We start from the raw sequence: 23,707 nt of genomic DNA on the forward strand, positions 1-23,707 counted from the left end.
GACAAGAGGCAGTAAGTCTGTACAAATAGAATACTAATGTATTGACTGGTAGAAGCGCAAGTCCTGGTACCCCCCACCCCCGGAGATTTTGGTAGGACACGGAACAAAAAACATGGTTAGAAACGGCCAGTTTGCACAATGTAGTTCTGGGTTGAAGACATAATCAAACAGTTTGTGGAATAGTTGCAAAGGGAAGTACCAAAAAGTAGTAAATGTTTGATTTCACCATCAGAAAGAGAGAAAATATCGAAAAGATGTCCTACGATCCTGGAAAGTTTGCCGAAGAGAGTGTGACGAGGATTATTGTGTAATGGGCAGTGAAGTAGGAAATGAGAAATCGATTCGCATTGGCACCCGCAGCTACAGGCTGGACTACCAGTTAGCCCACGAGTGAAAAGACTACCATGTGGGTTTTTGTGCGTGTGGAACACATTGTGGGTACTGTTAAATGGTCACCACTGTGATGATCACTAATACATCACGACAGTACGTGCATGACACATCGTGTATGATACTTTGCGTAAATACTGTTCCTGACATATTATTCAATGTATTCTGTACTTCTCTCCCAAGGCCAGTCCTTTGTAATATAGCCTCGGCTAGTTGGACGACCCTGGATACCTGTATTTTCAGTCGATTGAATAAATATAATAAATAGAATAATCCATCATAATGTCCGCACAGCCGTACCGTTTCTACAAATATTTTGTATTTCTTTTCCAGTGCCAGTCCTTTGTAATGGCCTCGGCTAGTTGGACGACCTTGGATGCCTGTATTGTTAGTCGAATGAATTAATATAATAAATAAAGTAATCCATCGTGATGTACCTACAGCCGTACCGTCTGTACAAGCTGTCGACAAGAGTTTTCAAAGTACAGTTCTAAGACGTGACCAGAATGAACACTACTTTCTCTCTCTCTCTCTCTCTCGTAGTCGCTTTGTTCTCACGTCAATAATGCTCCACATGCGGTATAGGCGTTGTGAAGTAGGCAGCTGATAGCATTGCACTTGACAAAGCTGTTGATTTCGAAAATACGTTTTTTCGAATCTTTTTATCTAAGCACCTCTTCTGATAACTTTAATCAACATCAACACACTCTGAGGCATATTTGATGTTGACGACCTTCATAAATGTCTTGGATTTAAAAACAAATTACACTCAGTATGATTGTAGTTTAGCAACAGGGACTTCCGTTATATTACTTTAGCACCAGACAGGCGCCGTTGGTCGGAGAAATGAAAGGGCTACGATCAGTGAAGATTTGGGGAGAGCGCCTATCTAACTGAAGGGGTGTGTGGAGGGGATTTCAAGAGTCATTTGGGAAAGAGACAGTCGAAAGCAAATGTTATCGTCTAATGTAGCTTGTTGAAACTTGAAAGGTTCACTTTGAACGCCGAAATCCGCTTGGAGCAACATCGTCACAGTTTAAATCACCTTTCCAATATGGCACTTTATCGCTGAACAAAGCGTCCTTGTGGTCTTGTTTGGGGGATTTCTTGCTGCAGCTGGTACGCTGCTGACTCGGCGTTTAGGAGAGGCGCTTGTCATTTTGGTGTTCCTTTCTTCATAAAACTTTTCTGTGATTTGTTATGTTTATGTTCATTATAAGGAAGCATATTGTTTTGCAACCTCTTTCCACCTTCCTCTCTCTTAACAAATAAGCTTTATGGTCAATGACCTGAAAAACCAGACGGCTATCACCGTATCATAAAATGTAGTAAGTTGTAGGACACAGCTCGAGGGGCTGTTCACCAAATATGTTTGAGTAAGAATAAACAGAGCAATATTTCGTAAGGCGAGACCGCGTAAGGGTTAACCTGCTGATGTACACAACGGTAATTTTTCCTCCCATATTACAACAGACTAACCCATACCCATAATCCCACATCTGGTAACATTTTGCCTTCTGGGGTCCCGATTTGGACCGGTCATGGTCGCGTTGTGGAAGTGGTCGTCTTGGACAGGCCAATTGATGCTTATGTAGAAAACCTTTTAGACCGAGAAAAGCGGCTGTCATGGCCAAGTGGACGGCTTGAAGATGTGGTCGCTTGAGCAGGCTTGCAAATGTATTGTTCTTTTTAGTAAAAAGATATCATGTTTGAATATAGTAAGGTTCTTGAAACACAACCAAAGTACTTCCAACGTTTCGGTGTCTGTCAGACAGGGTTAGAATGGCCGGATCTGCTTCTCAATGCTACTCGCTGCTTCTCATTGCCACCTACATCGGCTATAAGTAGCAGTGAGAAGCAGATCCAGCTTTTCTAACCCTGATTATAGTTCTTTATAGGCACTGAAACGTTGGAAGTAAGTGCTACTTTGGTTGTGTTTTAGGTTAAGAACCATGCTATATTGAGTATTTACCAACCTGATGAAATTATTTACAAATATGTTGTCTGTGTTTTGTTTCTCCAGGCAAGTTGGCACCGTTCATAGAGGCGCTCGTGCTCCAGCTGTCCATCCTGACCATCATGGCTGTCTCCGTGGACCGGTACCGAGGTGTGTGCCACGCTCTGCAGGCCCAGGCTACCAGCCGCATCCGCACCACTGCAGTAACAATCGCAGCCGCTTGGGGGCTCTCGCTCCTCACCAGCAGCCCCATGCTGGCCATCGTGAAGTTCTCCACCTACCACTTCAATGGTTCCGCCGTGGAGATCTGCGAGATGAGTCTGGCGGAGTCCTGGAGGAACGTGTATGCCGTTGCCGTGACCGTCATGTTCTTCATCATCCCGTTCTTCATCCTGTCCTCTCTCTACAGTCTCATCATCCGCCGGCTCGTCAGGAGGAACTCGGACGAGACCAGCGGAAACTTCCGACATCAGCAACAGGTAAAGGTGCACTCTCGATACACTTGCGTCAAGCTTGCGTCACTGCCGGCTTCGTTCGCTGCGTCACGATTGTGTCATTTTCTCACATTTTCGTAATAATTTAGACATGACTTAAGAGACGACAAAACACACAGAAAGTAAGAAAATTCGTTGTTTATCTCTGAAATTCGTTGAGTATCTTTCGAACCCCGCAGTGACACAACCTTGACGCAAGTGCAGTGAGAGTGCACATTAAATTTACAACCAGTGCTCTTGATTTTCATGTTCTCATTTGTTTCAAAGAGTCCTGGGGGCGAACCCCAACATAAAATAACATAACATAGCATCGGGAACTTCCCACACCAGTAACAGGTACAACCGTTCATTTTTATTTGTATGTTCTTATTAATTTCAAATATGAAATAACATAAATCCGTAAATCAGTAGAAATTGTAGTTAACTAGAATGCAATTAAATAGAATGACTTAGTATAACGTTATAACATTCTTAGCAGAAATGTTTGTTCAAAGATCAAATACAATGATACTGAAAGTCAAGCAGTGGATCAACTTACATCTGCTTACAGTAGAATTTTCATATCAATATGTATAAGGAAAGTCTAGTATGAAATCATATCTAATCCATACATAAATAAAAAGATCCGATGGGATGGCAATGAAACTTTGTTGAAATTCATAAATACATAACCCTAACAGCTACACTACATCATTTCTCAGGCCAGGCACCTTGTACAAAATCCTAACCACTAAACTATATCATTTCCTAGGCCAGGCACCTTGTACGTAACTCTAACAACTACACTGCATCATTTCCTAGGCCAGGCACCTTGTACATAATCCTAACCACTAAACTATATCATTTCCTAGGCCAGGCACCTTGTACGTAACTCTAACAACTACACTGCATCATTTCCTAGGCCAGGCACCTTGTACATAATCCTAACCACTAAACTATATCATTTCCTAGGCCAGGCACCTTGTACGTAACTCTAACAACTACACTGCACCATTTCCTAGGCCAGGCACCTTGTACGTAACCCTAACGACTACACTATATCATTTCCCAGGCCAGGCACCTTGTACGTAACCCTAACGACTACACTATATCATTTCCCAGGCCAGGCACCTTGTACGTAACCCTAACAACTACACTATATCATTTCCCAGGCCAGGCACCTTGTACGTAACCCTAACCACTACATTATATCATTTCCCAGGCCAGGCACCTTGTACGTAACTCTAACGACTACACTATATCATTTCCCAGGCCAGACGCCGAGTCATCCGCATGTTGATCGTGGTGGTGCTGGTGTTCTTCCTCTGCATGCTGCCCAACAGGGTCTTCCACCTCTGGATGCTGTTCGCACCGCAGGAGAACATCATCGCGCTGGGCAGCGGAACGGTCATGAAGCTCATCGTGTTCATGCGGTCACTGGCGTTCTTAAACTCCGGCATCAACCCCATCATCTACTCGCTGTTCTCCACGCGGTTCCGATCGACCATCCTCAACTGTTTCCGCAGTCCCATCGTGCTGCAGGGGCGCCACCTGTCGAATTCTTCGGCCCACACAGGCAACCCCTCCCGTATAGCCCTCCCGGAGCTGAACGGGATGCGCACGTGGCGGGAGCGACTGGCCCCGGGCGCGGCAGGAGGGACGGCCGGGGAGAAGAGGACCCTCCACCGACCAGCTCTCGTGGAGCTGCCGTCGCTCAGGAGTTTTCCCGTGTCGGACGAATCGGACAGTGGGAGCGTGGTGTACATAAGGAAGCTCTCTATGGACTGGGTCAACTTGAAAGAAACTGCTCTGTGATGGATTCTACCGACACAAATGTGGTTTCATTCGAATAAATGCTCCCTGTTTGACTTGTATTTTTTATATCACGTATTAGCTCTATGTCATATTTATCTTTTTGTCGTAGAGTGGTCTTCAATTATCATAGATATAGGAATTTGGTGTTAGCCACATCATTTCATATTGCTGTTAATAATGTAAGGACGTACCCGTATGCTTTCTACTGTGATAAATATATGAATTTTGTGTGTAACCTAACTGCATATTAATGATGTAAGCAAGTGGCTTGTATTTGTGTATTTTCTATACGTTTTTCCTCACAGATTTGGCTTATTCGTCATGAAAGCTGCAAAATCAAAGCATACCGCAAGAGGGGGCACCAGCCTTTTAATGTTCACACACGGTTTTGGTTTGAATGGTATCCAGTCAAGAGTAAGGCACGCAATGTGTACGTTAATACTGTTTAGTCTGCAAATATACGTTTCGTATCTGACACTCTCTAGATCTGTTCTCAAGAACAGTGTCAACCTTTGCGCATTGAGTAAGTGAAGCTGAAACAGCCGTATGTTTCCTTAGTTTACGTACTTGACTTGTTGGACCTTTTTCATAAATGTCCTAGTCCACAGAGAATGCCTACCCTGTAATCATATTGTCGCCGGACTCAAATGAGGACGTAATTAACATGACGAGGCACGCACACGCTTTCAAAACCCTGTCCAGAAATTACTTGCTTTCAGTGATGATAACAGTCATCAGTGTCGAGCCAATGAATCTTGTACGAAGGCGCACTCTCCAACACCGTTATTTGGATTTAAATCGTAATAAGACGAACGCAGCAGTGAATTCGTGAGGATCAATTGAATTAATCCCCAAGCAAGGAGACTTAGCATCTTAGCATCAGTATGGTGCAGGCACCGGTGGATGATAACTCACTTTAACAAAAATATACTATACATTTATGTATACCTCATCGAGCTTATTGTTCCTTGTACGTGCCACTACATGTATTAAATACTTTATATATACATTATCTTATGTTATTACTTGAGTGTGGTGACACTGTCCTTAAATAGCCCAAGGAAACAGAAAAAAAAATGTTCAACGCTTCTCAATGGTCCATCAAATATACACACTAGTGTCTATATTTAGCGTTAATGCTGTTTTTATTTGGCAGCTGAGATCTTTTAATGCAGAGAAGCTGAACACAAACAGAACTAAATGTGTTCTGAGTGACTCTGCCATTAAGGGACTCGTCATTCTATCTTCTTCTCGCGTCATTAAGTCGCAGTTAATGCAGCCTCCGCTAAAAGCATGGGATCAGAAAAAAGGTCGTTTGGCACCTTGTTGCCACCAAATGTCAGTCAGAAACCAAAAATGTTCTAATAGCTGGGCAAGAATAGCAGAGTGGAGAACTGCTGAAACGGCGGGCAGACGAAAGGACCGTAATCAACCACTTTGGACGAAGGTCAGCCGAGAATGAGAGTTATGATCTACCAAAAATTAATGTCAAGTAAAAGTTCGCAATAACAATGCTACCCCAGAACTGTTACAAACTGCAAATTCCGATTTCTTCCCTTGGCACTTGCAGGAAGGAGTATGGAAGAAAAGTTAAGAGGAAAAAGTTTACGGACAAGGGAAACGTAGTCTCATAGCCTATATATATGGTGGCCGTTGAGACAGTGGGTTTACTTTGTTATTCACAGACTGAGTGTCTATAGTAGGGTATTGAAAGGCGGAGTCCAACCATGTCCTTTCACGGCCTTCTACATCCCCACCAAATTCATCTGCCTAGACACAAGGCACAACATCAGTGTCATTTCGAGCCTAGTACATCTGGTTTCTGGCCGACTGGGCCATTAACGTGCTAACCATTAGTATCACAAAAATACACAGGGGTATGGAAAAACGGAGACCACTACCAGCGGTCTAGCTTCCTACTGTTGGCCTTGCTAAGCTATGTGGAACCCAAGATGGCTAACGTGCATATAGATACGAAAGGTGTTGGAAGGAGTCTGACTAACACATACGAGACATCACTAAGTCATATACTCAAAGACCAACCGTTTTTATTAAAGCAAAGATGCGAGTCACGAATATCAAAATGGAGCCTCTGTATTCAGTTACATAATGAAGAATTATAAACAGTATTCACAGTCACAGCTTATCATTATTCTTAGTGGACGGTTGTATTTTGAACATTTTTCTCATTGATTTATCTTGGGGTATACGGATAAACAACATCCTGCCGTTATTACTTAATAACTACATAGTAGCTTTGGCGTATCAGAGTTGTAAAATCTTACAACACAGTTCCAATTATAATATTTACTTGTAATAAAACCGAATATTTATACAACATTGATACATTTATCTCATTACAGAAAGAGGGGTCTTAAAATCCTGGTCCAATTATCAAAATATACAAAACTGTGTGTATGTGTGTGTGTGTGTGTGTGTGTGTGTGTGTGTGTGTGTGTGTGTGTGTGCGTGTGTGTGTGTGTGTGTGTGTGAGTGAGTTTGTGTGTGAGTGAGTTTGTGTGTGAGTGAATGTGTGTGTGATTGTGTGTGTGTGAGTGTGAGTTTAAGTGTATGGGTGTGAGAGTGAATGTGTGTGAGTGTGTGTGTGTGTGTGTGTGTGTGTGTGTGTGTCTTTGTGAGTTAGATTGACTTTGTGTTGTTGGTTGCATTTGTATTTGCTTCTATATTTTGTGTTATTGCCATAAATTTCTCGCAGCCCACAGGGCTGCCATTACAATCAGTAGATACATATAAAAACAACCTCTGCCATGCCCTTGGCTTTTCTGAAGGTTATTCAGCTACAAAAACATATATTTCACCAACAGTTCCTGATTATTTTGACATTGTAAAAGTACACAGTTCCAATTACAAACTTATCAAAGAACCGTACGTTTCATTATCTATTTACAACGATCATGGCGTCACATCAATTACCTCAACTCTTCAACCGTTCCCACCTTAGATTGTGGACTTGAACTCGTCATCTTGAAATACCATAGAGGATTCTCATCTAATATGTACATAAAAGCTCGGAGCATAATATGTAGGGCAGAGCAGTAAAACAGGGTATTTGATCTAAACGCGTTAGGCATTTGATTCTCTGAGAATTATAATGATTCGTAAAAGTCACCATGTGATCGTCACATGTTAGACATGTGATTGTTGGCTATATGTTAGACACGACATTTTCGCATGTTTTAGACACTTGACATTTTATATGTTAGACATTTGGTTCTGCTTGTCAGACGTGTGATTGTCACATGCTGGACACGTGATTATTAACTACGTGTTAAACAAGAGAGTCTCACCTGTTAGTGACGAAATTTTCACATGTTAGGAATTAAATGATTAAAAACATTTGGCACATTATTACGACCCATTAGGCGCATGTGAGACACGTCTTGATGCCTACATGTTAGACTTGTGATTGTCACATGTTCGACTCTTTTCAGCCTCCTTGGTTAAAAGCGACATTTTAAAGATTTTCACATGTCAGACATTTTATTATAACGTGTTAGACACGTGATTCACACATGTTAGACACGTGATTAACACATGTTAGACAGGTGATTCACACATGTTAGAAACGTTTTTCCACGTGATTGTCATGCATCAAAATTGTATATCACACACGTGATTCCCACATGTCAGACATGTGATTCAAACAGATAAAACACGTGACTCCCACATGTTAGACATGTGATTCCCACACGTACACACACATCTCACGGCACTCCTGTTTAAAGCAGGGTTCGTCATATCCGGCGTTGGAGACACTGCTGGAAACCGGAAATGACGACAGACGAGTCAAGGCTACGGAGGACGTGACGTTGGAGCGACGTCGGGCAGGGAGGGTTGGGAACGAATTCAGAACGGCTTCTTCGGACATCATGTCCCTGATAACATGGTTTCTGTCTCTGATCGTGTTTCTGTGTGCCTGCAGAAAGGAGTGATAAACGGAGATATATAACATGTTTGTAATAGTGTGAGTTCATCTGTGACTGTAATCAACATTATGCTACAATTTTAAACTCTATGTCCGTACACAAAATAAAGCGCTTACCAACAAGCTTTCGATCAGTCCTCTGATCCTTATCGAGTTGAACTGACCCAAAGGCTACGTCACACATCCAGACCAGAAGTGTGACGTCAGCAAAGGGTCAAAGGTGATTGGAAGTCAGTATCGGCCCCCGTCTCGGTTGGCATTTACATCAGAGCCCACCAGCCTTCCCTCACCCGAGACGGAGGCCAGTTGATTCTTTACCACGCAGTGTCAGACTATTTGACCGGGAATTTTGGAGAAGATAGACGGAGACATAAATGGTGGATTCCACTCTAGATAGTTAGGGCTCGCCAGTTCAGAGTTGGAGGCCCGGCCTGAGGAAACTTAGATATTTAAGACAGTAATGGCTCACCAGTTCAGAGTGGGAGGCCTGGCCTAAGGAATCGGACCTCTCCGAAGACTTGAAGCAGCACTTGAAGAAGGCCGCTCGGAAGCGGCTGGAGAAGAGCGTGTAGATGATGGGGTTGAGGGAGCAGTTGATGTACACCATCATGCGCATGAAGATGGTCAGCTTGACGAACCCCTGCAGGCCCAGACCATCGATCTGCTCCACGGGCGCGTACAGGATCCACATCTGGAACAGCCGGTGCGGCAGCAGGCACACGAAAAACACAGCCACCACCGTGCCGACCATCAACACCACGCGCCGCCGGGACCGGTGCTGGGCCTGGGGAAGGAAGAGTGAGTGAAGGAGTGAAGGACAGAAGGAAAGAGGAAGGAAGACGGAGGAGCAGAAGGAAGGAAGGAAGGAAGAACAGAAGGAGCAGGCACACGAAGAACACCGCCACCATCGTGCCGTCCATCAGCACCTCGCGCCGCCGGGACTGGTGCTAGGCCCGAGGAAAAGGGAGAAGATGTGAAGAAGTGAAGAAGTAAAGAAATGACGGAGGAAAGGATTGAGGCAGGAAAGACAAAAGGAAGGATGAAGTAACGAATAAAGAAAGGAAGGGGGACAGAAGGAAGCTTAGGAAGAAGAAAGGACAGAAGGGGAAAGAAAGGGAATGAAAGGAGGAAGGGGGAAGGACGAAGGAAGGAAAAGCAGGGAACTACAACGGAAGGGAGGACAGAAGGTGGGAAGGAGAAAAAGGATTTAATGAAGGAAGGAAGGAAAATGGCAGGAGTGAAGGAATGAAAAATGAAGGACGTCGACGGAAAACAGCTGGAAGAAAAGAAGGAAGGAAATGTAGGACGGAAGACACAAGGAATGAAGGACAGAAGGAAGGAAGGACAGAAGAAGGAATGAATGAGAGAAGGATGGAATAGCACAATCAGGTGATAAATAAAGCAATCCATACCTGTAGGTGTGCGTTAGTCTCCCCTGCCGGCGGGCGGGTCAGCCTCTTGCCGATGGCGAAGTACATGACGGACAGCGCTACTAGCGGCAGCACGAAGAAGCCCACCGTGATGATGGTGGTGTAGTGGTTCTTCCACGGCGCGTCCACAGTGGAGATGCACTGGCAGATCAGCGTACCGTTCATGTCTAGTTCCGTGTAGGTCGCGATGGACAGCACCGGGCTGCTGTGGGTGGAACTCAACTTTAGTATGCAGAGCAAATTGGACATTGGCAGCTTATTATCATTCCACTTTGCCTTGATTTGGTCTTTTCATGAACTATCTTAGATTTGTCTTTACCTAATTCCCTTCGCCAAGAAGGGTATTTATTTCGGTTATGCCATAGGGTGATGGGTCTAGATGTAAGTCAACAGCATATAATTTGAAAAATTGTAGATGGAACGAGAAGAAACCATCAAACCTGGCAGCCAGCGACAGTCCCCAGACCGCTGCGATGGAGAGCAGAGCCCGGCGGCGCCTGTTGGACAGCTGCGTGCGGAGGGGGTGGCACACGCCCTGGTACCGGTCAGCTGACACGGCAACCATGGTCAGGATGGACGCCTGGAACACCAGGACCTCAAAAAACGGCGTCAGCTTACCTGCAATGGCGGCAATACATGCAGTATTACAATCGGACCTGTACTGGTGACCACCTCTACATAGAGTCAAACCCGCTCTAAAGGCCACTTCTACATAAGGCCACCTGGTCAGCTGACACGGCAACCATGGTCAGAATGGACGCCTGGAACACCAGGACCTCAAAAAACGGCGTCAGCTTACCTGCAATGGCGGCAACACATGCAGTATTACAATCGGACATGTACTGGTGACCACCTCTACATAGGGTCAAACCTGCTCTAAAGGCCACTTCTACATAAGGCCACCTGGTCAGCTGACACGGCAACCATGGTCAGAATGGACGCCTGGAACACCAGCACCTCAAAAAACGGCGTCAGTTTACCTGCAAAGGTGGCAACACATGCAGTATTACAATCGGACCTGTACTGGTGACCACCTCTACATAGAGTCACTGGTCAGCTCAGTGACACGGCAATCATGGTCAGGATGGAGGCCTGGAACACCAGCACCTCAAAAAACGGCGTCAGCTTACCTGCAGTGGCAAAACATACAGCATTACAATCGGAGCTGTACGTGTGACCACCTCTACACAGAGTCAAACCTGCTCTAAAGGCCACTTCTACATAAGGGCCACCTGGTCAACAGACTCGGCAACCATGGTCGGAATGGACGCCTGGAACACCAGCACCTCAAAAAACGGCGTCAGCTTACCTGCAATGGCGGCAAAACGTGCGGTCGAACATTCAGACCTGATACAAAAGTGAGATAAGGTTCAAGATGGAATACTGCTGTCACATTTGGGCTCAAGATGGAATACTGCTGTCCCATTTGGGCTCAAGATGGAATACTGCTGTCCAGGGCTCTAGCCAGCTCGACATTTTTTTTCCGTCAGCCAATTCCCATGGTCGCGAAAACACTATTCCAGGAGTTAGAGAGACTGAACTGAGACCTTGAAAAATGGGTTTTAATGAGATTATCGTATGCGAAAGGGCACCGACACGCATTGTCAACAATCATAACAATAGCAAAACAAACAGTGTGTGGCTTTCACGGCCGTGGACGGCGTCCCCAAGCAGCCTGTAGCTTCCACCAAGGAGCATTTATCAGATTTTTGTCCGTCAAAGCAAGGAGCTTGGTCAAAGTTGACGGATTGGTTTTAAAATTTTTCCGTCACACGCAGCAAATTTCCGTCAATTGACAGAAAAACGGACGCTGGCTAGAGCCCTGCTGCTGTCACATTTGGGCTCAAGCTTCCCAGAACTCCATAACCTGTCTCAACAGAGTACAAAACCGCCTAAGGAATCTTCGGGCATGACTTGTTCGCCACTTTACAATCCTTGTCTCAAAGGTGTAATGTAGCAATTCTATCGCTACGCCCATGGTAAATGTTCAGCACAACCTGACCTATCTGTGCCTCCAATACGAACTTTCTCTGCAAGAACATGGTTTGACACTTCCACGGTGCAAATCATCCTTTTTCCCTCCATAATCCACGTATTAAGAGGAAGCTCCATGCTGAGAGCTTCTTTCCTAGAACTACATCATTATAGAATAAGCGTCTGAGGACTTGCTTCCCTGTGGGGTACAATCTGAAAGTCAAGGGTTAACAGACATCTTTCTTTTCAACACAACATTGTAACCCAAAACGCTTGAGTTGTTCCATGAGCCTTGTTTTACTGTAAATTTAAGTTTAAAAAATATACAGTCAAACCTTTATTAGTTACCACCTTCCTAAAAATCACCTGGCCATTGATATAACTGTACAAGTAACCACCTCTACATAAGACCACATGGCCATTGACATACAATCAAACCTGCACCTCTACATAAGGACCACCAGGTCGTTGATCATGATATACAATCAAACCTGTGCTGTTGCCCTTCTCTGCGTAATGATCATATAGTCATACCTGTACTTATTGCTACATCTGTAATGGGACCGTCTGCCCATTTGGCAACATTTTGAGCCCATTTTTTTTTGGTTTCACGATCATTCAGGGCCCTCTCAAGATTGACCAACTGCCTACTTTGACTTTCCCTTAGAATTATAGAATATATCACACAGCTGCTAATAATGTTTCAAGATAAGTTTCCTTTACAAGGAAACAGACAGTAACCGATAAGCATATGGTTTATGTTCCCTCCATGATAAGAGAATTGTATTAAGATTGGTGTACACGTTTAGTTAGATAAGGCTGTATGAATGATGACAATGTCAGCAAAAATATTACTAGTATCTCGTCTCTTCTCTGCACCATCAAACTTTTGTTGCTTTATATCATTGCCGGAGGCCACAGCAAGTAAATTTTACGGATGACATCAGCGAGCGCATTAATTTTCGCCTGATTTCAGAAAAAAAAATTTTTTTTCTTCTGCAGGGATGTTTAACATGACGATAAAGTACCAAAATGAGCAAATATATTGTGTTGTAGCCTAATAATTGTACTTGTAGAAGTGACACTTGCGAGGTACCCAGGACTGTAGTTGTAGAACTGAAACTTATTGGATAGTTACCAATACGGTAGCTATGAGTGTGGTTACCAACTTTGTTGGTGATGCCAGTCTAAGTCTACCACACTAGTATCACTTTTGTCACAACAGTAATTGTCACAACATGTCTTGAATAAAGGAATGAATGCCTTGTTGGCTCTGATACCATATTTTGTCCCTTTAATCCTTGTTACAACATTCATCACAACTTTATGGCACCTATGTTTGAAAATGTAGCCATCTTTTTTTTTCACCCATCTTGTTTTTTTCCGCCCTATCGCACTATTTATGCAGTCTCCAGAGGATGTCATCCATAAAATTTACTTGCTGTGGCCTTACTCTAATATGTTTTCGTCTCCCTCATTGCTCGTTTTATCTGATTCTAAGGTACCAACAAGCTTGTACATCTATTTTTTCTATCGCCTCAGTCTGATGTGTTTTCCTCTCTAAATGCTAATGCAGAAAGTGCTATCTATAACCAACGGTATCAGCAAGCTTTCTCATCTTAATTCAAATTTATCCTATCGTCCAAATCCATCTTCTTCTCGAGGTGCTACTGGCTAGCAAGATTACATGAAATGCGACAGAACTGCTCCACTTGATGTCGATGTAATGGCCTGATATCCAAAGCATTAGATAAAACCAAGCATTCGTCCTTAAAAGGAGGTCCCGTGTTTGTTGATGAAGACTTGGTTTGTTTGTTTGAACCTTTTTTATTCATGAAAGCTCCAATCGGCCAACAGATCGCTTTTCATTGTGGTCATGGGGTAAGAGGCACGGGTCAGAAAAAGTATGTAACATCAACAAGCCACATCAAATAACTCACTACATCTATCGAAAAGAGTGAAGATCCTTCCCAGTGCGTGCTTCAAAAACAATCCGTTCTAAGTGGAATCTGGAATGTTCTGGAGCAGCCTCTGTAACCCCTGCTTCTCTTGGGTCAGCTAGTCGTCTCGGTTAGACGAGCTTGTATTGAATAAATCTTAAAAATACATCGAGTGTCAGTTCGGTGCCAGATGTCGTCCATCGTGCTTTTGCCCTGAGCAAACTTCTATCAATTTTTTATCGTTGCTAATTGGAAAAAAGACCAGAGGAAGTTTTCCCGAGTTCGGGTGACTGCTCCATCACCCAAACACGATCTAGATATCTTCACCTCTGCTTCTATCTCGGCTCAAGGCCTTTGTTATGCCGTAGTCCGGTAATTGCTTCCGAGCGGAAAATAACATTCCCAGCGACAATGATCTGTAGATGCGCAGAAAGCCGTTATCAGGACCCAGGAGAATGCCAGGACGCTTTCAGACAATCTTCGGGGGCGCAGTTTTCCTCGGGAAGCCGATTTCAGACGACACGGGGGTCACCCCTGAGGTTCTCAATTACCACACGAGACCTGGGTGTAGACCGACAGGAGCGTGCGATCGTGCGAAGCGGGGCGTGGTAATGGGCCTCTAATGGCGATTTCTCATGACTCTTAACGTTAACCTTGACATTGACGTCCTTAGGAAGGACGAAGGGGCAGATAGCAACTATGGTGGATAATAAAGCATTTCTTCTTGTCATCATCACTTTGTTAAGTGCATGGATTAGTTCCTGTTCCTCCATCCATGGCGTGGGAAAGTCGTCTAATGGCGAGGGACTTCCCGACAGTTTTATTTTTCTCATGACTTTTAACGTGACAGTGCCGTCCGGGTAGGAGGAGGTGACACAATCTGCAGATTGCCGATGTGGTGGCTAATAAAGCATTTCCTTTTTGATGTCACACAATCACTGTTGGAAGTACATGGATCGGAACAGGCTTGAAACCTGTGCATCCATCCGTTTATCTAAATCTATATATCTATCCATCTCTTTCTCTCTCTTTCTCTCTCCATCTTTCTCTCTCCCTCTCTCTCCTATATGTATTATATATATATATATATATATATATATATATATATATATATATATCGTAAACCATACATTGATGAACATTGTACAATTTTAAGCAAAATATTCACTAACAGAAGATAATAGCTTGAGCATGCATACTGTAGTAGTTTTCTTTGGCCCACAACCTGACTTCTTTTCTCTGGCAACATTCGGCTGTTTCTTTGCTACCTTCATGATAGCAAGGTGAGCTTTCTGCTTGTCATTTTTGGTATAACACTACAGCTAACAATTGAAATATCCCAGGACTTGGTGAGGTAAGATATTGTATTTCGCTGTATACAAGGAATCGTAAATGTATGATGCCAGGCGGTGTGGAACATGCATTACTGTATTTCAGTCAGAACTCAGAAGGAAGACAAACTATACTGGGGGTATTGTATTGACATCAGCTAACGTTACAGTCACAGCCTATACTCGCAAAGCTTTCGCTGTATACAAGTGAACAGATCGAAAATGTACATGTATGGTGTTTCTGTCAATATGCCTAGCTGTGTGGAACATTTATTACTGTTGAGAGAAGGAAGACAAACTACACGGGGGTATTCTATCGACATCAGGTAACGTTATGTACAGTCACAGCCTATACTTGCAAAGCTTTCGCTTTATACAAGTGAACAGATCGAAAATTTACTATTCTCTGCCAATATGCTTGGCAGGGCGGAACATGTATTAGAGTATTTCAGACAGAAGGCTGGAGGATGACAAACTACACGGGGGTATTCTATCGACATCAGCTGCAGCTTACGTTACAGTCACAGCCTATACTTGCAAAGCTTTTGCTGCATACAAGCGAACAGATCGATAATGTGTCACGTCTCTGCCAATATGCCTGGATGTATTACAGTTTATTTCAGTCAGAAGAAAGACAAACTACACAGATGTATTCTATTGACATCAGCTAACGTTACAATCACAGCCCACGATTGCAAAGCTTTCGCTGTATACAAGTGAACAGATCGAAAATGTGTCACGTTTATGCCAATATGCCTGGATGTATTACAGTTTATTTCAGTCAGAAGAAAGACAAACTACACAGATAACTTAGATGTATTCTATTGACATCAGCTAACGTTACAGTCACAGCCCACGATTGCAAAGCTTTCGCTGCATACAAGCGAACAGATCGAAAATGTGTCACGTCTCTGCCAATATGCCTGGATGTATTACAGTTTACTTCAGTCAGAAGAAAGACAAACTACACTGGGTATTCTACTGGCATCAGCTAACGTTACAATCACAGTCCATTACTCTTGCAAAGCTTTCAAACTAAGCCACTTCTCTTATACGTCTAATAGGGTAGGAATGACGCAGAGCGCCTCTCCCTGAACAAGGCTGAAAGGAGACATGATCGTTTCTATACGAGTGAAGATTGACGCTGATCCTGTTAAACTTTAAGGATGAAAAGTAGTCATGAATAACATATACAAATGCAATCATTGTACAGATGCCAATTTGTCGGCATATACAGTTCCTAGTTGGTGCGTTGACTAGGCTGGCCTCTAGATTGCTGAATTACTGATGAATTCAAAATGGAATCAAATCATGCATATCAACGCCCATATGCAATTATAACGGTGCCAGATCAGTGGCCCGCGTTGAGATTCTCATGACGTCACAACTTGACGAAAAGATGATAATAAGAGCTTGTATGATACATTAAGGTGCAGTAAGGTACATAATCGCTATGCATTAGTGATTTGGTCTCGCTTTTTGCAATTAGAGTTGGACGCGATATTCTGACCGGATTGTCGTAACCGATGCAGACTACACATGATTTTAGGCTTTTTACATCTATTGTTTTATTTTAAATCTGTAAGATCTTTTAGGGGAGTCGGCCTCGTAGAGGAACTTTTGATTTCTGTTGCCGACCCTCCTCAGATTGTATTCAATCTGTAAAGTCGAATAAATAAATATCTTCACAGAGAGTGTCTTAAATGAAAATATCAACTACCTCAATGAAGTGAAATATATGCATACAGATGCTCTTATTAAATGATTTAAGGCAGTATCATTCAAAGGAAAGGTAGAGATTACTGTAATCTTTCAAATATGAACCATGTTGACTAATCTGAATGAATTATAAAGATTACAAACTTTACACGACTTTCCTCACTTTACTCAGGTGAAAATGAGTACCTAGCTTCGGCCAGGGTCGTCCCACGAATAGGACGTTAAATGGAGGTCCCGTGTCTGGGGAGAGCCATACCCCAGGCACGTTAAAGAACCCGCCATACCTGCGATGGTGCGGTGTGAGTGGTTCAAACTTACAGTACCTTGGCCATACCTGGGGCAATTACTGTCGTATTGAGGTCACCTGAGTGGCGCCGAATGGCAGCTCGCTCCAGACCCTTGCGATTTAGCCCCGCCTATTGTAAGCTCCTCGCAATTCCGCCCCTGGCTGCAAAGAGTGAGTAGTCAGCCCACCCGTTAACATTAAAAAAAAAAAAAAAACTTTGTGCCAACTTTCTTCATGCGCGTCTAGGCGCGAACATGAACGGAAACTGAAATCCTGTGACTTCATCAAACTACGCACTTGGCATTCACGACCATTCTTCGTGCGGAGGCGAACAACCGGACAATTACCTGAACGCTGTGTCCTAATTCCTAATTACATCAACATTTCCCAAGCAGGCATCCTTCTAGAAAGTTTGCCCCCGTGGCCTGCATATAATCATCCTCTAGACGTGACATGACATGACGTGATATTTGAGGAGCACATGAGGAGGGTTACAAAATAAGGCAAGTGGATTTAAAACAACACAAGCTCATCTTTTTACCTGAAGGCTGTGTCCTAATTCCTAATTACACCAACATTTCCCATGCAGGCATCCTTCTAGAAAGTTTGCCCCCGTGGCCTGCATATAATCATCGTCTAGCCGTGACATGACGTGGCATTTGAGGGGCACATGAGGAGGGTTACAAAGTAAGGCAAGTGGATTTAAAACAACACAAGCTCATCTTTTTACCTGAAGGCTGTGTCCTAATTCCTAATTACACCAACATTTCCCATGCAGGCATCCTTCTAGAAAGTTTGCCCCCGTGGCCTGCATATAATCATCGTCTAGCCGTGACATGACGTGGCATTTGCGAAGCATATGAGGAGGGTTATAAAGTAGGGACAGCGTGGCGCAATCGGCAGCACGTTTGACTCAGGCCCAGAAGGTCCTGAGTTCAAACCCCGCCGTGTCACCGATCTTGTGCCCTTTGGAAAGGCACTTAACTCGACTTTCCTATATAGGCTACAGCAAATTGAAGTTGGTAGCCTCAAAAACGGAAGAAAGAAAGTAAGGGAAGTGGATTTATTCCATCGAATGAGTTGAGATTTGGCACGAATGCAAGGGACACATAATTATCTTATTGACACTGAAAAATCATTCAATCGAATGAGTGAAAATTTGGCACGGTTGCAGGAGACACATAATTATCTTCATGACACTGAAACATCTCAATTTGTTGTTCAAATTTTCATGAGCGGCTGAGATGATTTCAAGATGACTAAATCCTTGGAAGTCAATCAAAATGCTAATACTTGAATCAGTTTCTCTAGATCTGACCCACTTATAATTCTGTTAGAAGGCTGAAGTTACACGTGTACAATACTAAAGATTACATGTCAAATGTCTGAACTTCATTTATAGTTTGTGATATTGGAGCCAGTTGGATTCGCAACTGAACACGTGATGTGTTCATCAAATAATATCCAAGAAGATTACCGATGGTTTAAGACAGTGTATCACTTTTCCATACACAAAGAGAAACGAAACTTAGCAGTCACTTTTTGGTATTTCAAATGTGTTCTGCAGAAAACTTTCATCAATAATCTTCAAGAAGATTTACCATAAGCGTAAGACAGTATATGAAAGGTGACAGTATCCAAAGTCGTCCAAGCATTGTACATTATCCACTAATGATCACTGCTTGGCCGGCTTTTGATGCTGTCACCTTTGCTTTACTCTCTTCTTCTTTTCTTTCATCCTGAATTTACTATCTTACAGCACCGGTAAACCTGAATGGAGTTTATTGATTTCCGGGTTTTTGTGAATCACTTTCCCAATAGAACACGTTTGAAAGACCAAAAAGTTTCCTTTCTTAGTGTCCAGAAAAGTAGTCCACAGGAAAGTTAAATGCGCAAACCCATAAATAAATATTCAGCACCCTGCCGACTGCTCTGAACGCGCTCCTGACTCCACTCAAGCAACGAAAAAGTCAATTTGATTTCAGACATGAAAGAAAGTACGTGGATGTGCGTCTTAATACAAGTGAAGTTTCAGTCTACAATATAATAATAAAACTGGGTCAGGGGTAATTTTGCACGTTAATTGAACCTCCATTGTACTGCTCTTTTTTTCATGCGGACTTCCAATCAATGGTGTTTTCATTTTAGAATCAACTCAATCGCTCAAGAAAACCTCATCAACAAATTGAGATATTTTAGTCTCGATCAGATATATATGTGTGCCTTTACCTTTGTGAAAAAATTTAACTCATCAGAGAAAAGAGGTTGTTGTAACTTTCTGACTCTGACTCGCATATTTGATCCATAAGATCGCATATAAGACCCGCAGGTAACTGTAGCGTTGTCACGGAACATGGTTCCTAAATCGTTCGTCTCTTCCGAACCACTGCCGACAAGGTGGACCAAATCGGAATATCGATATGCATGAAGGCGTTTCCGTCCGCGTCTCTTATAGCCACGTCACATGCAGCGAAATTCGATATTTTCTCATTTTTTTTAGAATATAGCAATACGCAAAAGTATGACTTAGAAGATAACAAAATACACAAAACGTAAGACAAATTCGGTATTCATCTTTAATTGTCAGAGGAGTTTTACTACCAGAGGAGTTGGCCGGCCGGATGGGGTGGGGGGGTGGGGGTGGGGGGGAAACATGAATCTAAGCGTGGACTGACTCCTCTGGCCTTCAGCTAACTTTTGCTGAATCCTACGATCCCCGGACCCCCGTAGGAAGGCCTGGTGGAGGATAATAACCGGCGACGACAGCTGAAGAGACAGAAATTAGCGGTATGGAGATCTAACGTTAAAAGGATTCGAGGCTCGCCCCTGCTCCGACCCACATGTAATTGTTTCGTTATCAGGGGGGTTCCGAAATCATCTGTCTCTTCCGGACCACTGCAGCCTACACAACGGACAACATTGGAATATCGATGCCGCTGAGCTGAAAGTTTTCCGTCTGAGTTGGATATGAAACATTCACATGCGAGAGGAAAAGTCAAAGTAGCTTAATGCAAGAGATGCACGAGAAAACGTCGCACTATAAATATGTAGAAAGATAAATAAATAAATATGCATTACGGCTGTAAAGTATCCGTGCACAAATGCATCTTGATGTCAAATCAAATTTAACATACTTAAATGTGTTCATCAAATGATGTTCTAGGGCAACGTTTCTAGTGTCTGGTATCTGCATAGTACTGCGAAAATCATTAAGTTACAGGCCCAGGTAGAAATATGACAGGTAAATGCACGAGTCCGGACCTCTACCTGTATTGGTACCCGATGTTACGTTTAGGTACACAGTCTTGATATCTTTATTATTAACAATGGTGATTGGACCTAGTAGTTCACCATGTTTCATCATATTATACACGACAGATTGCTCTTAGTAAAGACAAGTAGTAGATGTATTTTATGGAAGTTTGGCTTTTAACTTTTCCTTTTATCATTTTTCCACCACGCCTGCAACGTTTGCTGTCTCTGTGTAATCAATCTTCTTCTCTTCTCTTCTTTCTTCTGAGTCTGCCAACTGCAACTTCCTGAAGATTCTGTAGCCTATACACAGACTCTAAGATTTGCACCATCCCACACCGGGGTATGCCCCTACTCTTTTTCGAAAGGCGTGGTGGGTTCTTTAACGTGCTTGGGGTGTGGCTCTCCTCAAACATGTGACCTCCATTAAACGTCCTATCCGAGGGACGGCCCTAACCGAACACGGCACGAAAACTGATATTCAAGCAGCGCTTAAACCTAACGTAAAGGACACTTAAATGCACACAAAAAATGCACAAGAGTGCAATTAAGTATCCTTTACGTTAGGTTTAAGCGTGCTTAGATATCAGTTTTCGTGCTGTGGAAGCTAGGTACTCATTTTCACTCGAATAAAGTGAGGAAAGCCGTGTAAAGTACCTTCCTAATGGGCTCAATATCAATGGCACGGCAGGATTCGAACTCGAGACCCCTCGGTCCTGAGCCAAATACGCTGCCACGCAATCCAAACTATAATACACACTCATATGCAGTCTTGCCGGTGACTAGACGTCTAAAAGGCTGTGGGCGGCCCCTCCGACTTTCCACATCTACTTGTTGCCTTATTACGGAGGCGGTATCGAAACTACCAGAAGTAACTTCCAAATTACTGCCTAAAAACAAACCAGATTAGAATACCAATGATCCTATTAGTAGGCTAAAACCATTCCAGTCTATGTAGGCTCCATGGAGATAAAAAGTTGATATGACTTCAAGAGTAAAAGTTAGTCCAAATGTGAACTCACTTATGTGGGCCGTGAAACTTGACAAACATTTAGGTCGGTTTTCCTTATCCCTGACGTAAGGTACCAGCACGTAATGGATCCACGCACATATGAGTGCTTCAAACGCATCATGTACATAGGTACAAGTGTGATTGGAATGCATGCGCTACTTCCTCCTTTACCAACGGGTAGATCGTCATATTCCTACATATTGATTTTTTTATTGTAACATATAATCACATAACATGATGGCGACACACTCAAGCTCGACAACACTCTTATTTTCGTGCCGTCATCAAAAACAAACTGAGAGAACAGACTAACATTGGAATAATTACAGACAAGCAAAGCATATAACAAGGGTAATGGAGGGTATAACCATATAACGAAATCATAGAATATAACAAAAATACATTTGCATACAGGTGGATTACAGACAGATGCTCCGGGTAGGATAGAAGTTAAGTTATTCAAATATTGATTTTTCAAAGTGGAGAGGTTCTAACGTCAATGCTAATGAGCCGAAAGCTTTCCCGTCCACGCAGGCGATGTGTCGACAGCACAGTGATGTGTATGCACGACACAAGAGTAGAAAATTGGATCAGATGTGAACTCGTGCAAGAGGGGCACTACAACTTGACAAAGTTTAGTACCACTGCGTTGGTTTTTCTATCTGACTGTCTACTAGTATCTACTAGTATCCATTATGGCATGTACACGACGTAAATTGTCCTCGTACGTGTGTTTGAAACGCAGCATGAAAATACTTAAATCAGACTTTTACTTAAGTGTTTTTATTAATGGAGATGGGATGTTCACATCTATATGAATATCTAACATGGAGAAAAAATTATCACACCGAAATTTACCTTCTAAATTTTCAATTTGTTTTATTTTTCTTAACGTCTTCAGTCACGTTTACATAGTCACCACAGCAAGGCAATGCATTGTAACCCCAAGGCTAGACTGTAACTGTTGCTTCATGACGAATGCGGTTTCGAAATTACCAGTCTCAACCATAATTATCTTATCACTCAGTAGTCAAATTATGTCTATGCTTAAATCTTTATAACAGATGTGGTACTTCTCATGTTACACCTCCTAATTCACGTAGAGGGCTGAGTGTAATGCCATGCTGTAGAAGCTCTTATTAAATCATTGAAAATAGGCCAAAATGCGTCAATCCAATCTAACTACAAAACATATCGACTGGCGCCAGTCGAGTCATACACGCGCCCTGAAATTGAGTTCTACATATAGAAGACACAAAGCCTTCGTATAGAAACCGATGTACAAAGATAATGCAAACTGCAAACATCAAAAATTTGAAAATGAATAGGTGAGCCTGTAGACAGTCACACCTAAGAGTAATATAACATCGTAACCTAGTTTGAATTTATAAAAGCCTATAGAGAAATGATGGGCATACATTCATCTGTCCGTCTTTCCATCTATTCATTCAGTTAATCCATTTATCCATTCCTTTTTCTTTCATTCTCATTGATTCTCATATACGGACTTTCCGACTAGCAATAAGTATGGGAGTCATATCTACAGAAGTTATCATTTGTTCATTCATTCATTCATTCATTCATTCATTCATTCATCCATCCATTCCATCAAGAATCAGTAACGACTTTAACTCACAGAGCGCCTCTCCCAGTTACCATGGAAACAGTACCCATGTCTCTAGAAGAGAGATGGGCATGTACTCATCCATCCATCCCTCTATTCATCCACCCCTCCATCCATCCATCCATCCATCCACCCATCCATCTATCCATCTATTCATCCATCCATCCACCCATCCATCCATCCATCCATCCATCCACCCATCCATCCATCCATCCGTCCATCCGTCCATCCATTCAATCAAGTAGTAACGACGTTAACTAACAGAGCGCCACCCCCAGTAACCAAGGCAACGGTATTCATTTCTCCAGGAGAGAGATGAGCATGTACTCATCCATCCTTCCATTCTTCAATCCATCCATCCGTCCGTCCGTCCATCCATCCATCCATCCATCCGTCCATCCATCCATCCACCCACCCATCCATCCATCCATCCATCCATCCATCTCCCCATCCATCCATCCATCCATCCATCCATCCATCCATCCGTCCATCCATCCATCCATCCATCCATCCACCCATCCATCCATCCATCCATCCTTCCATCCATCCATCCATTCC

At 43.0% G+C, this 23,707-nt stretch overlaps 3 protein-coding genes across 3 annotated transcripts in view; 1 reads left to right on the top strand and 2 right to left on the bottom strand.

The window, feature by feature from the left end:
- The first annotated feature begins 254 nt into the window (after positions 1 to 254).
- On the top strand, positions 255 to 5,607 carry LOC118425319 (QRFP-like peptide receptor). Its single transcript, XM_035834126.1, has 3 exons — positions 255 to 288; positions 2,414 to 2,826; positions 4,093 to 5,607. The coding sequence occupies exons 1-3, from the start codon at positions 255 to 257 to the stop codon at positions 4,633 to 4,635; spliced, it is 990 nt and encodes a 329-aa protein (XP_035690019.1). The 3' UTR covers positions 4,636 to 5,607.
- Positions 5,608 to 7,237: 1,630 nt separating this feature from the next.
- On the bottom strand, positions 7,238 to 10,654 carry LOC118426363 (galanin receptor 2a-like). Its single transcript, XM_035835697.1, has 4 exons — positions 10,452 to 10,654; positions 9,994 to 10,216; positions 9,051 to 9,365; positions 7,238 to 8,572 (listed from the first exon to the last, which is right to left on the bottom strand). The coding sequence occupies exons 1-4, from the start codon at positions 10,574 to 10,576 to the stop codon at positions 8,327 to 8,329; spliced, it is 909 nt and encodes a 302-aa protein (XP_035691590.1). The 5' UTR covers positions 10,577 to 10,654; the 3' UTR covers positions 7,238 to 8,326.
- A 410-nt stretch (positions 10,655 to 11,064) lies between these two features.
- The window catches only part of LOC118425320 (neuropeptide Y receptor type 1-like), a 13,428-nt gene continuing 785 nt past the window's right edge, over positions 11,065 to 23,707 (bottom strand). The window contains exon 2 of the mRNA XM_035834127.1: positions 11,065 to 11,141. Within this exon, the coding sequence (XP_035690020.1) occupies positions 11,065 to 11,141 (77 nt within the window). The remainder of the gene's footprint in view (positions 11,142 to 23,707) is intronic.

The sequence above is a fragment of the Branchiostoma floridae genome, chromosome 11 (assembly GCF_000003815.2).
Source record: "Branchiostoma floridae strain S238N-H82 chromosome 11, Bfl_VNyyK, whole genome shotgun sequence".
In the NCBI taxonomy this organism is placed as follows: domain Eukaryota; kingdom Metazoa; phylum Chordata; class Leptocardii; order Amphioxiformes; family Branchiostomatidae; genus Branchiostoma; species Branchiostoma floridae.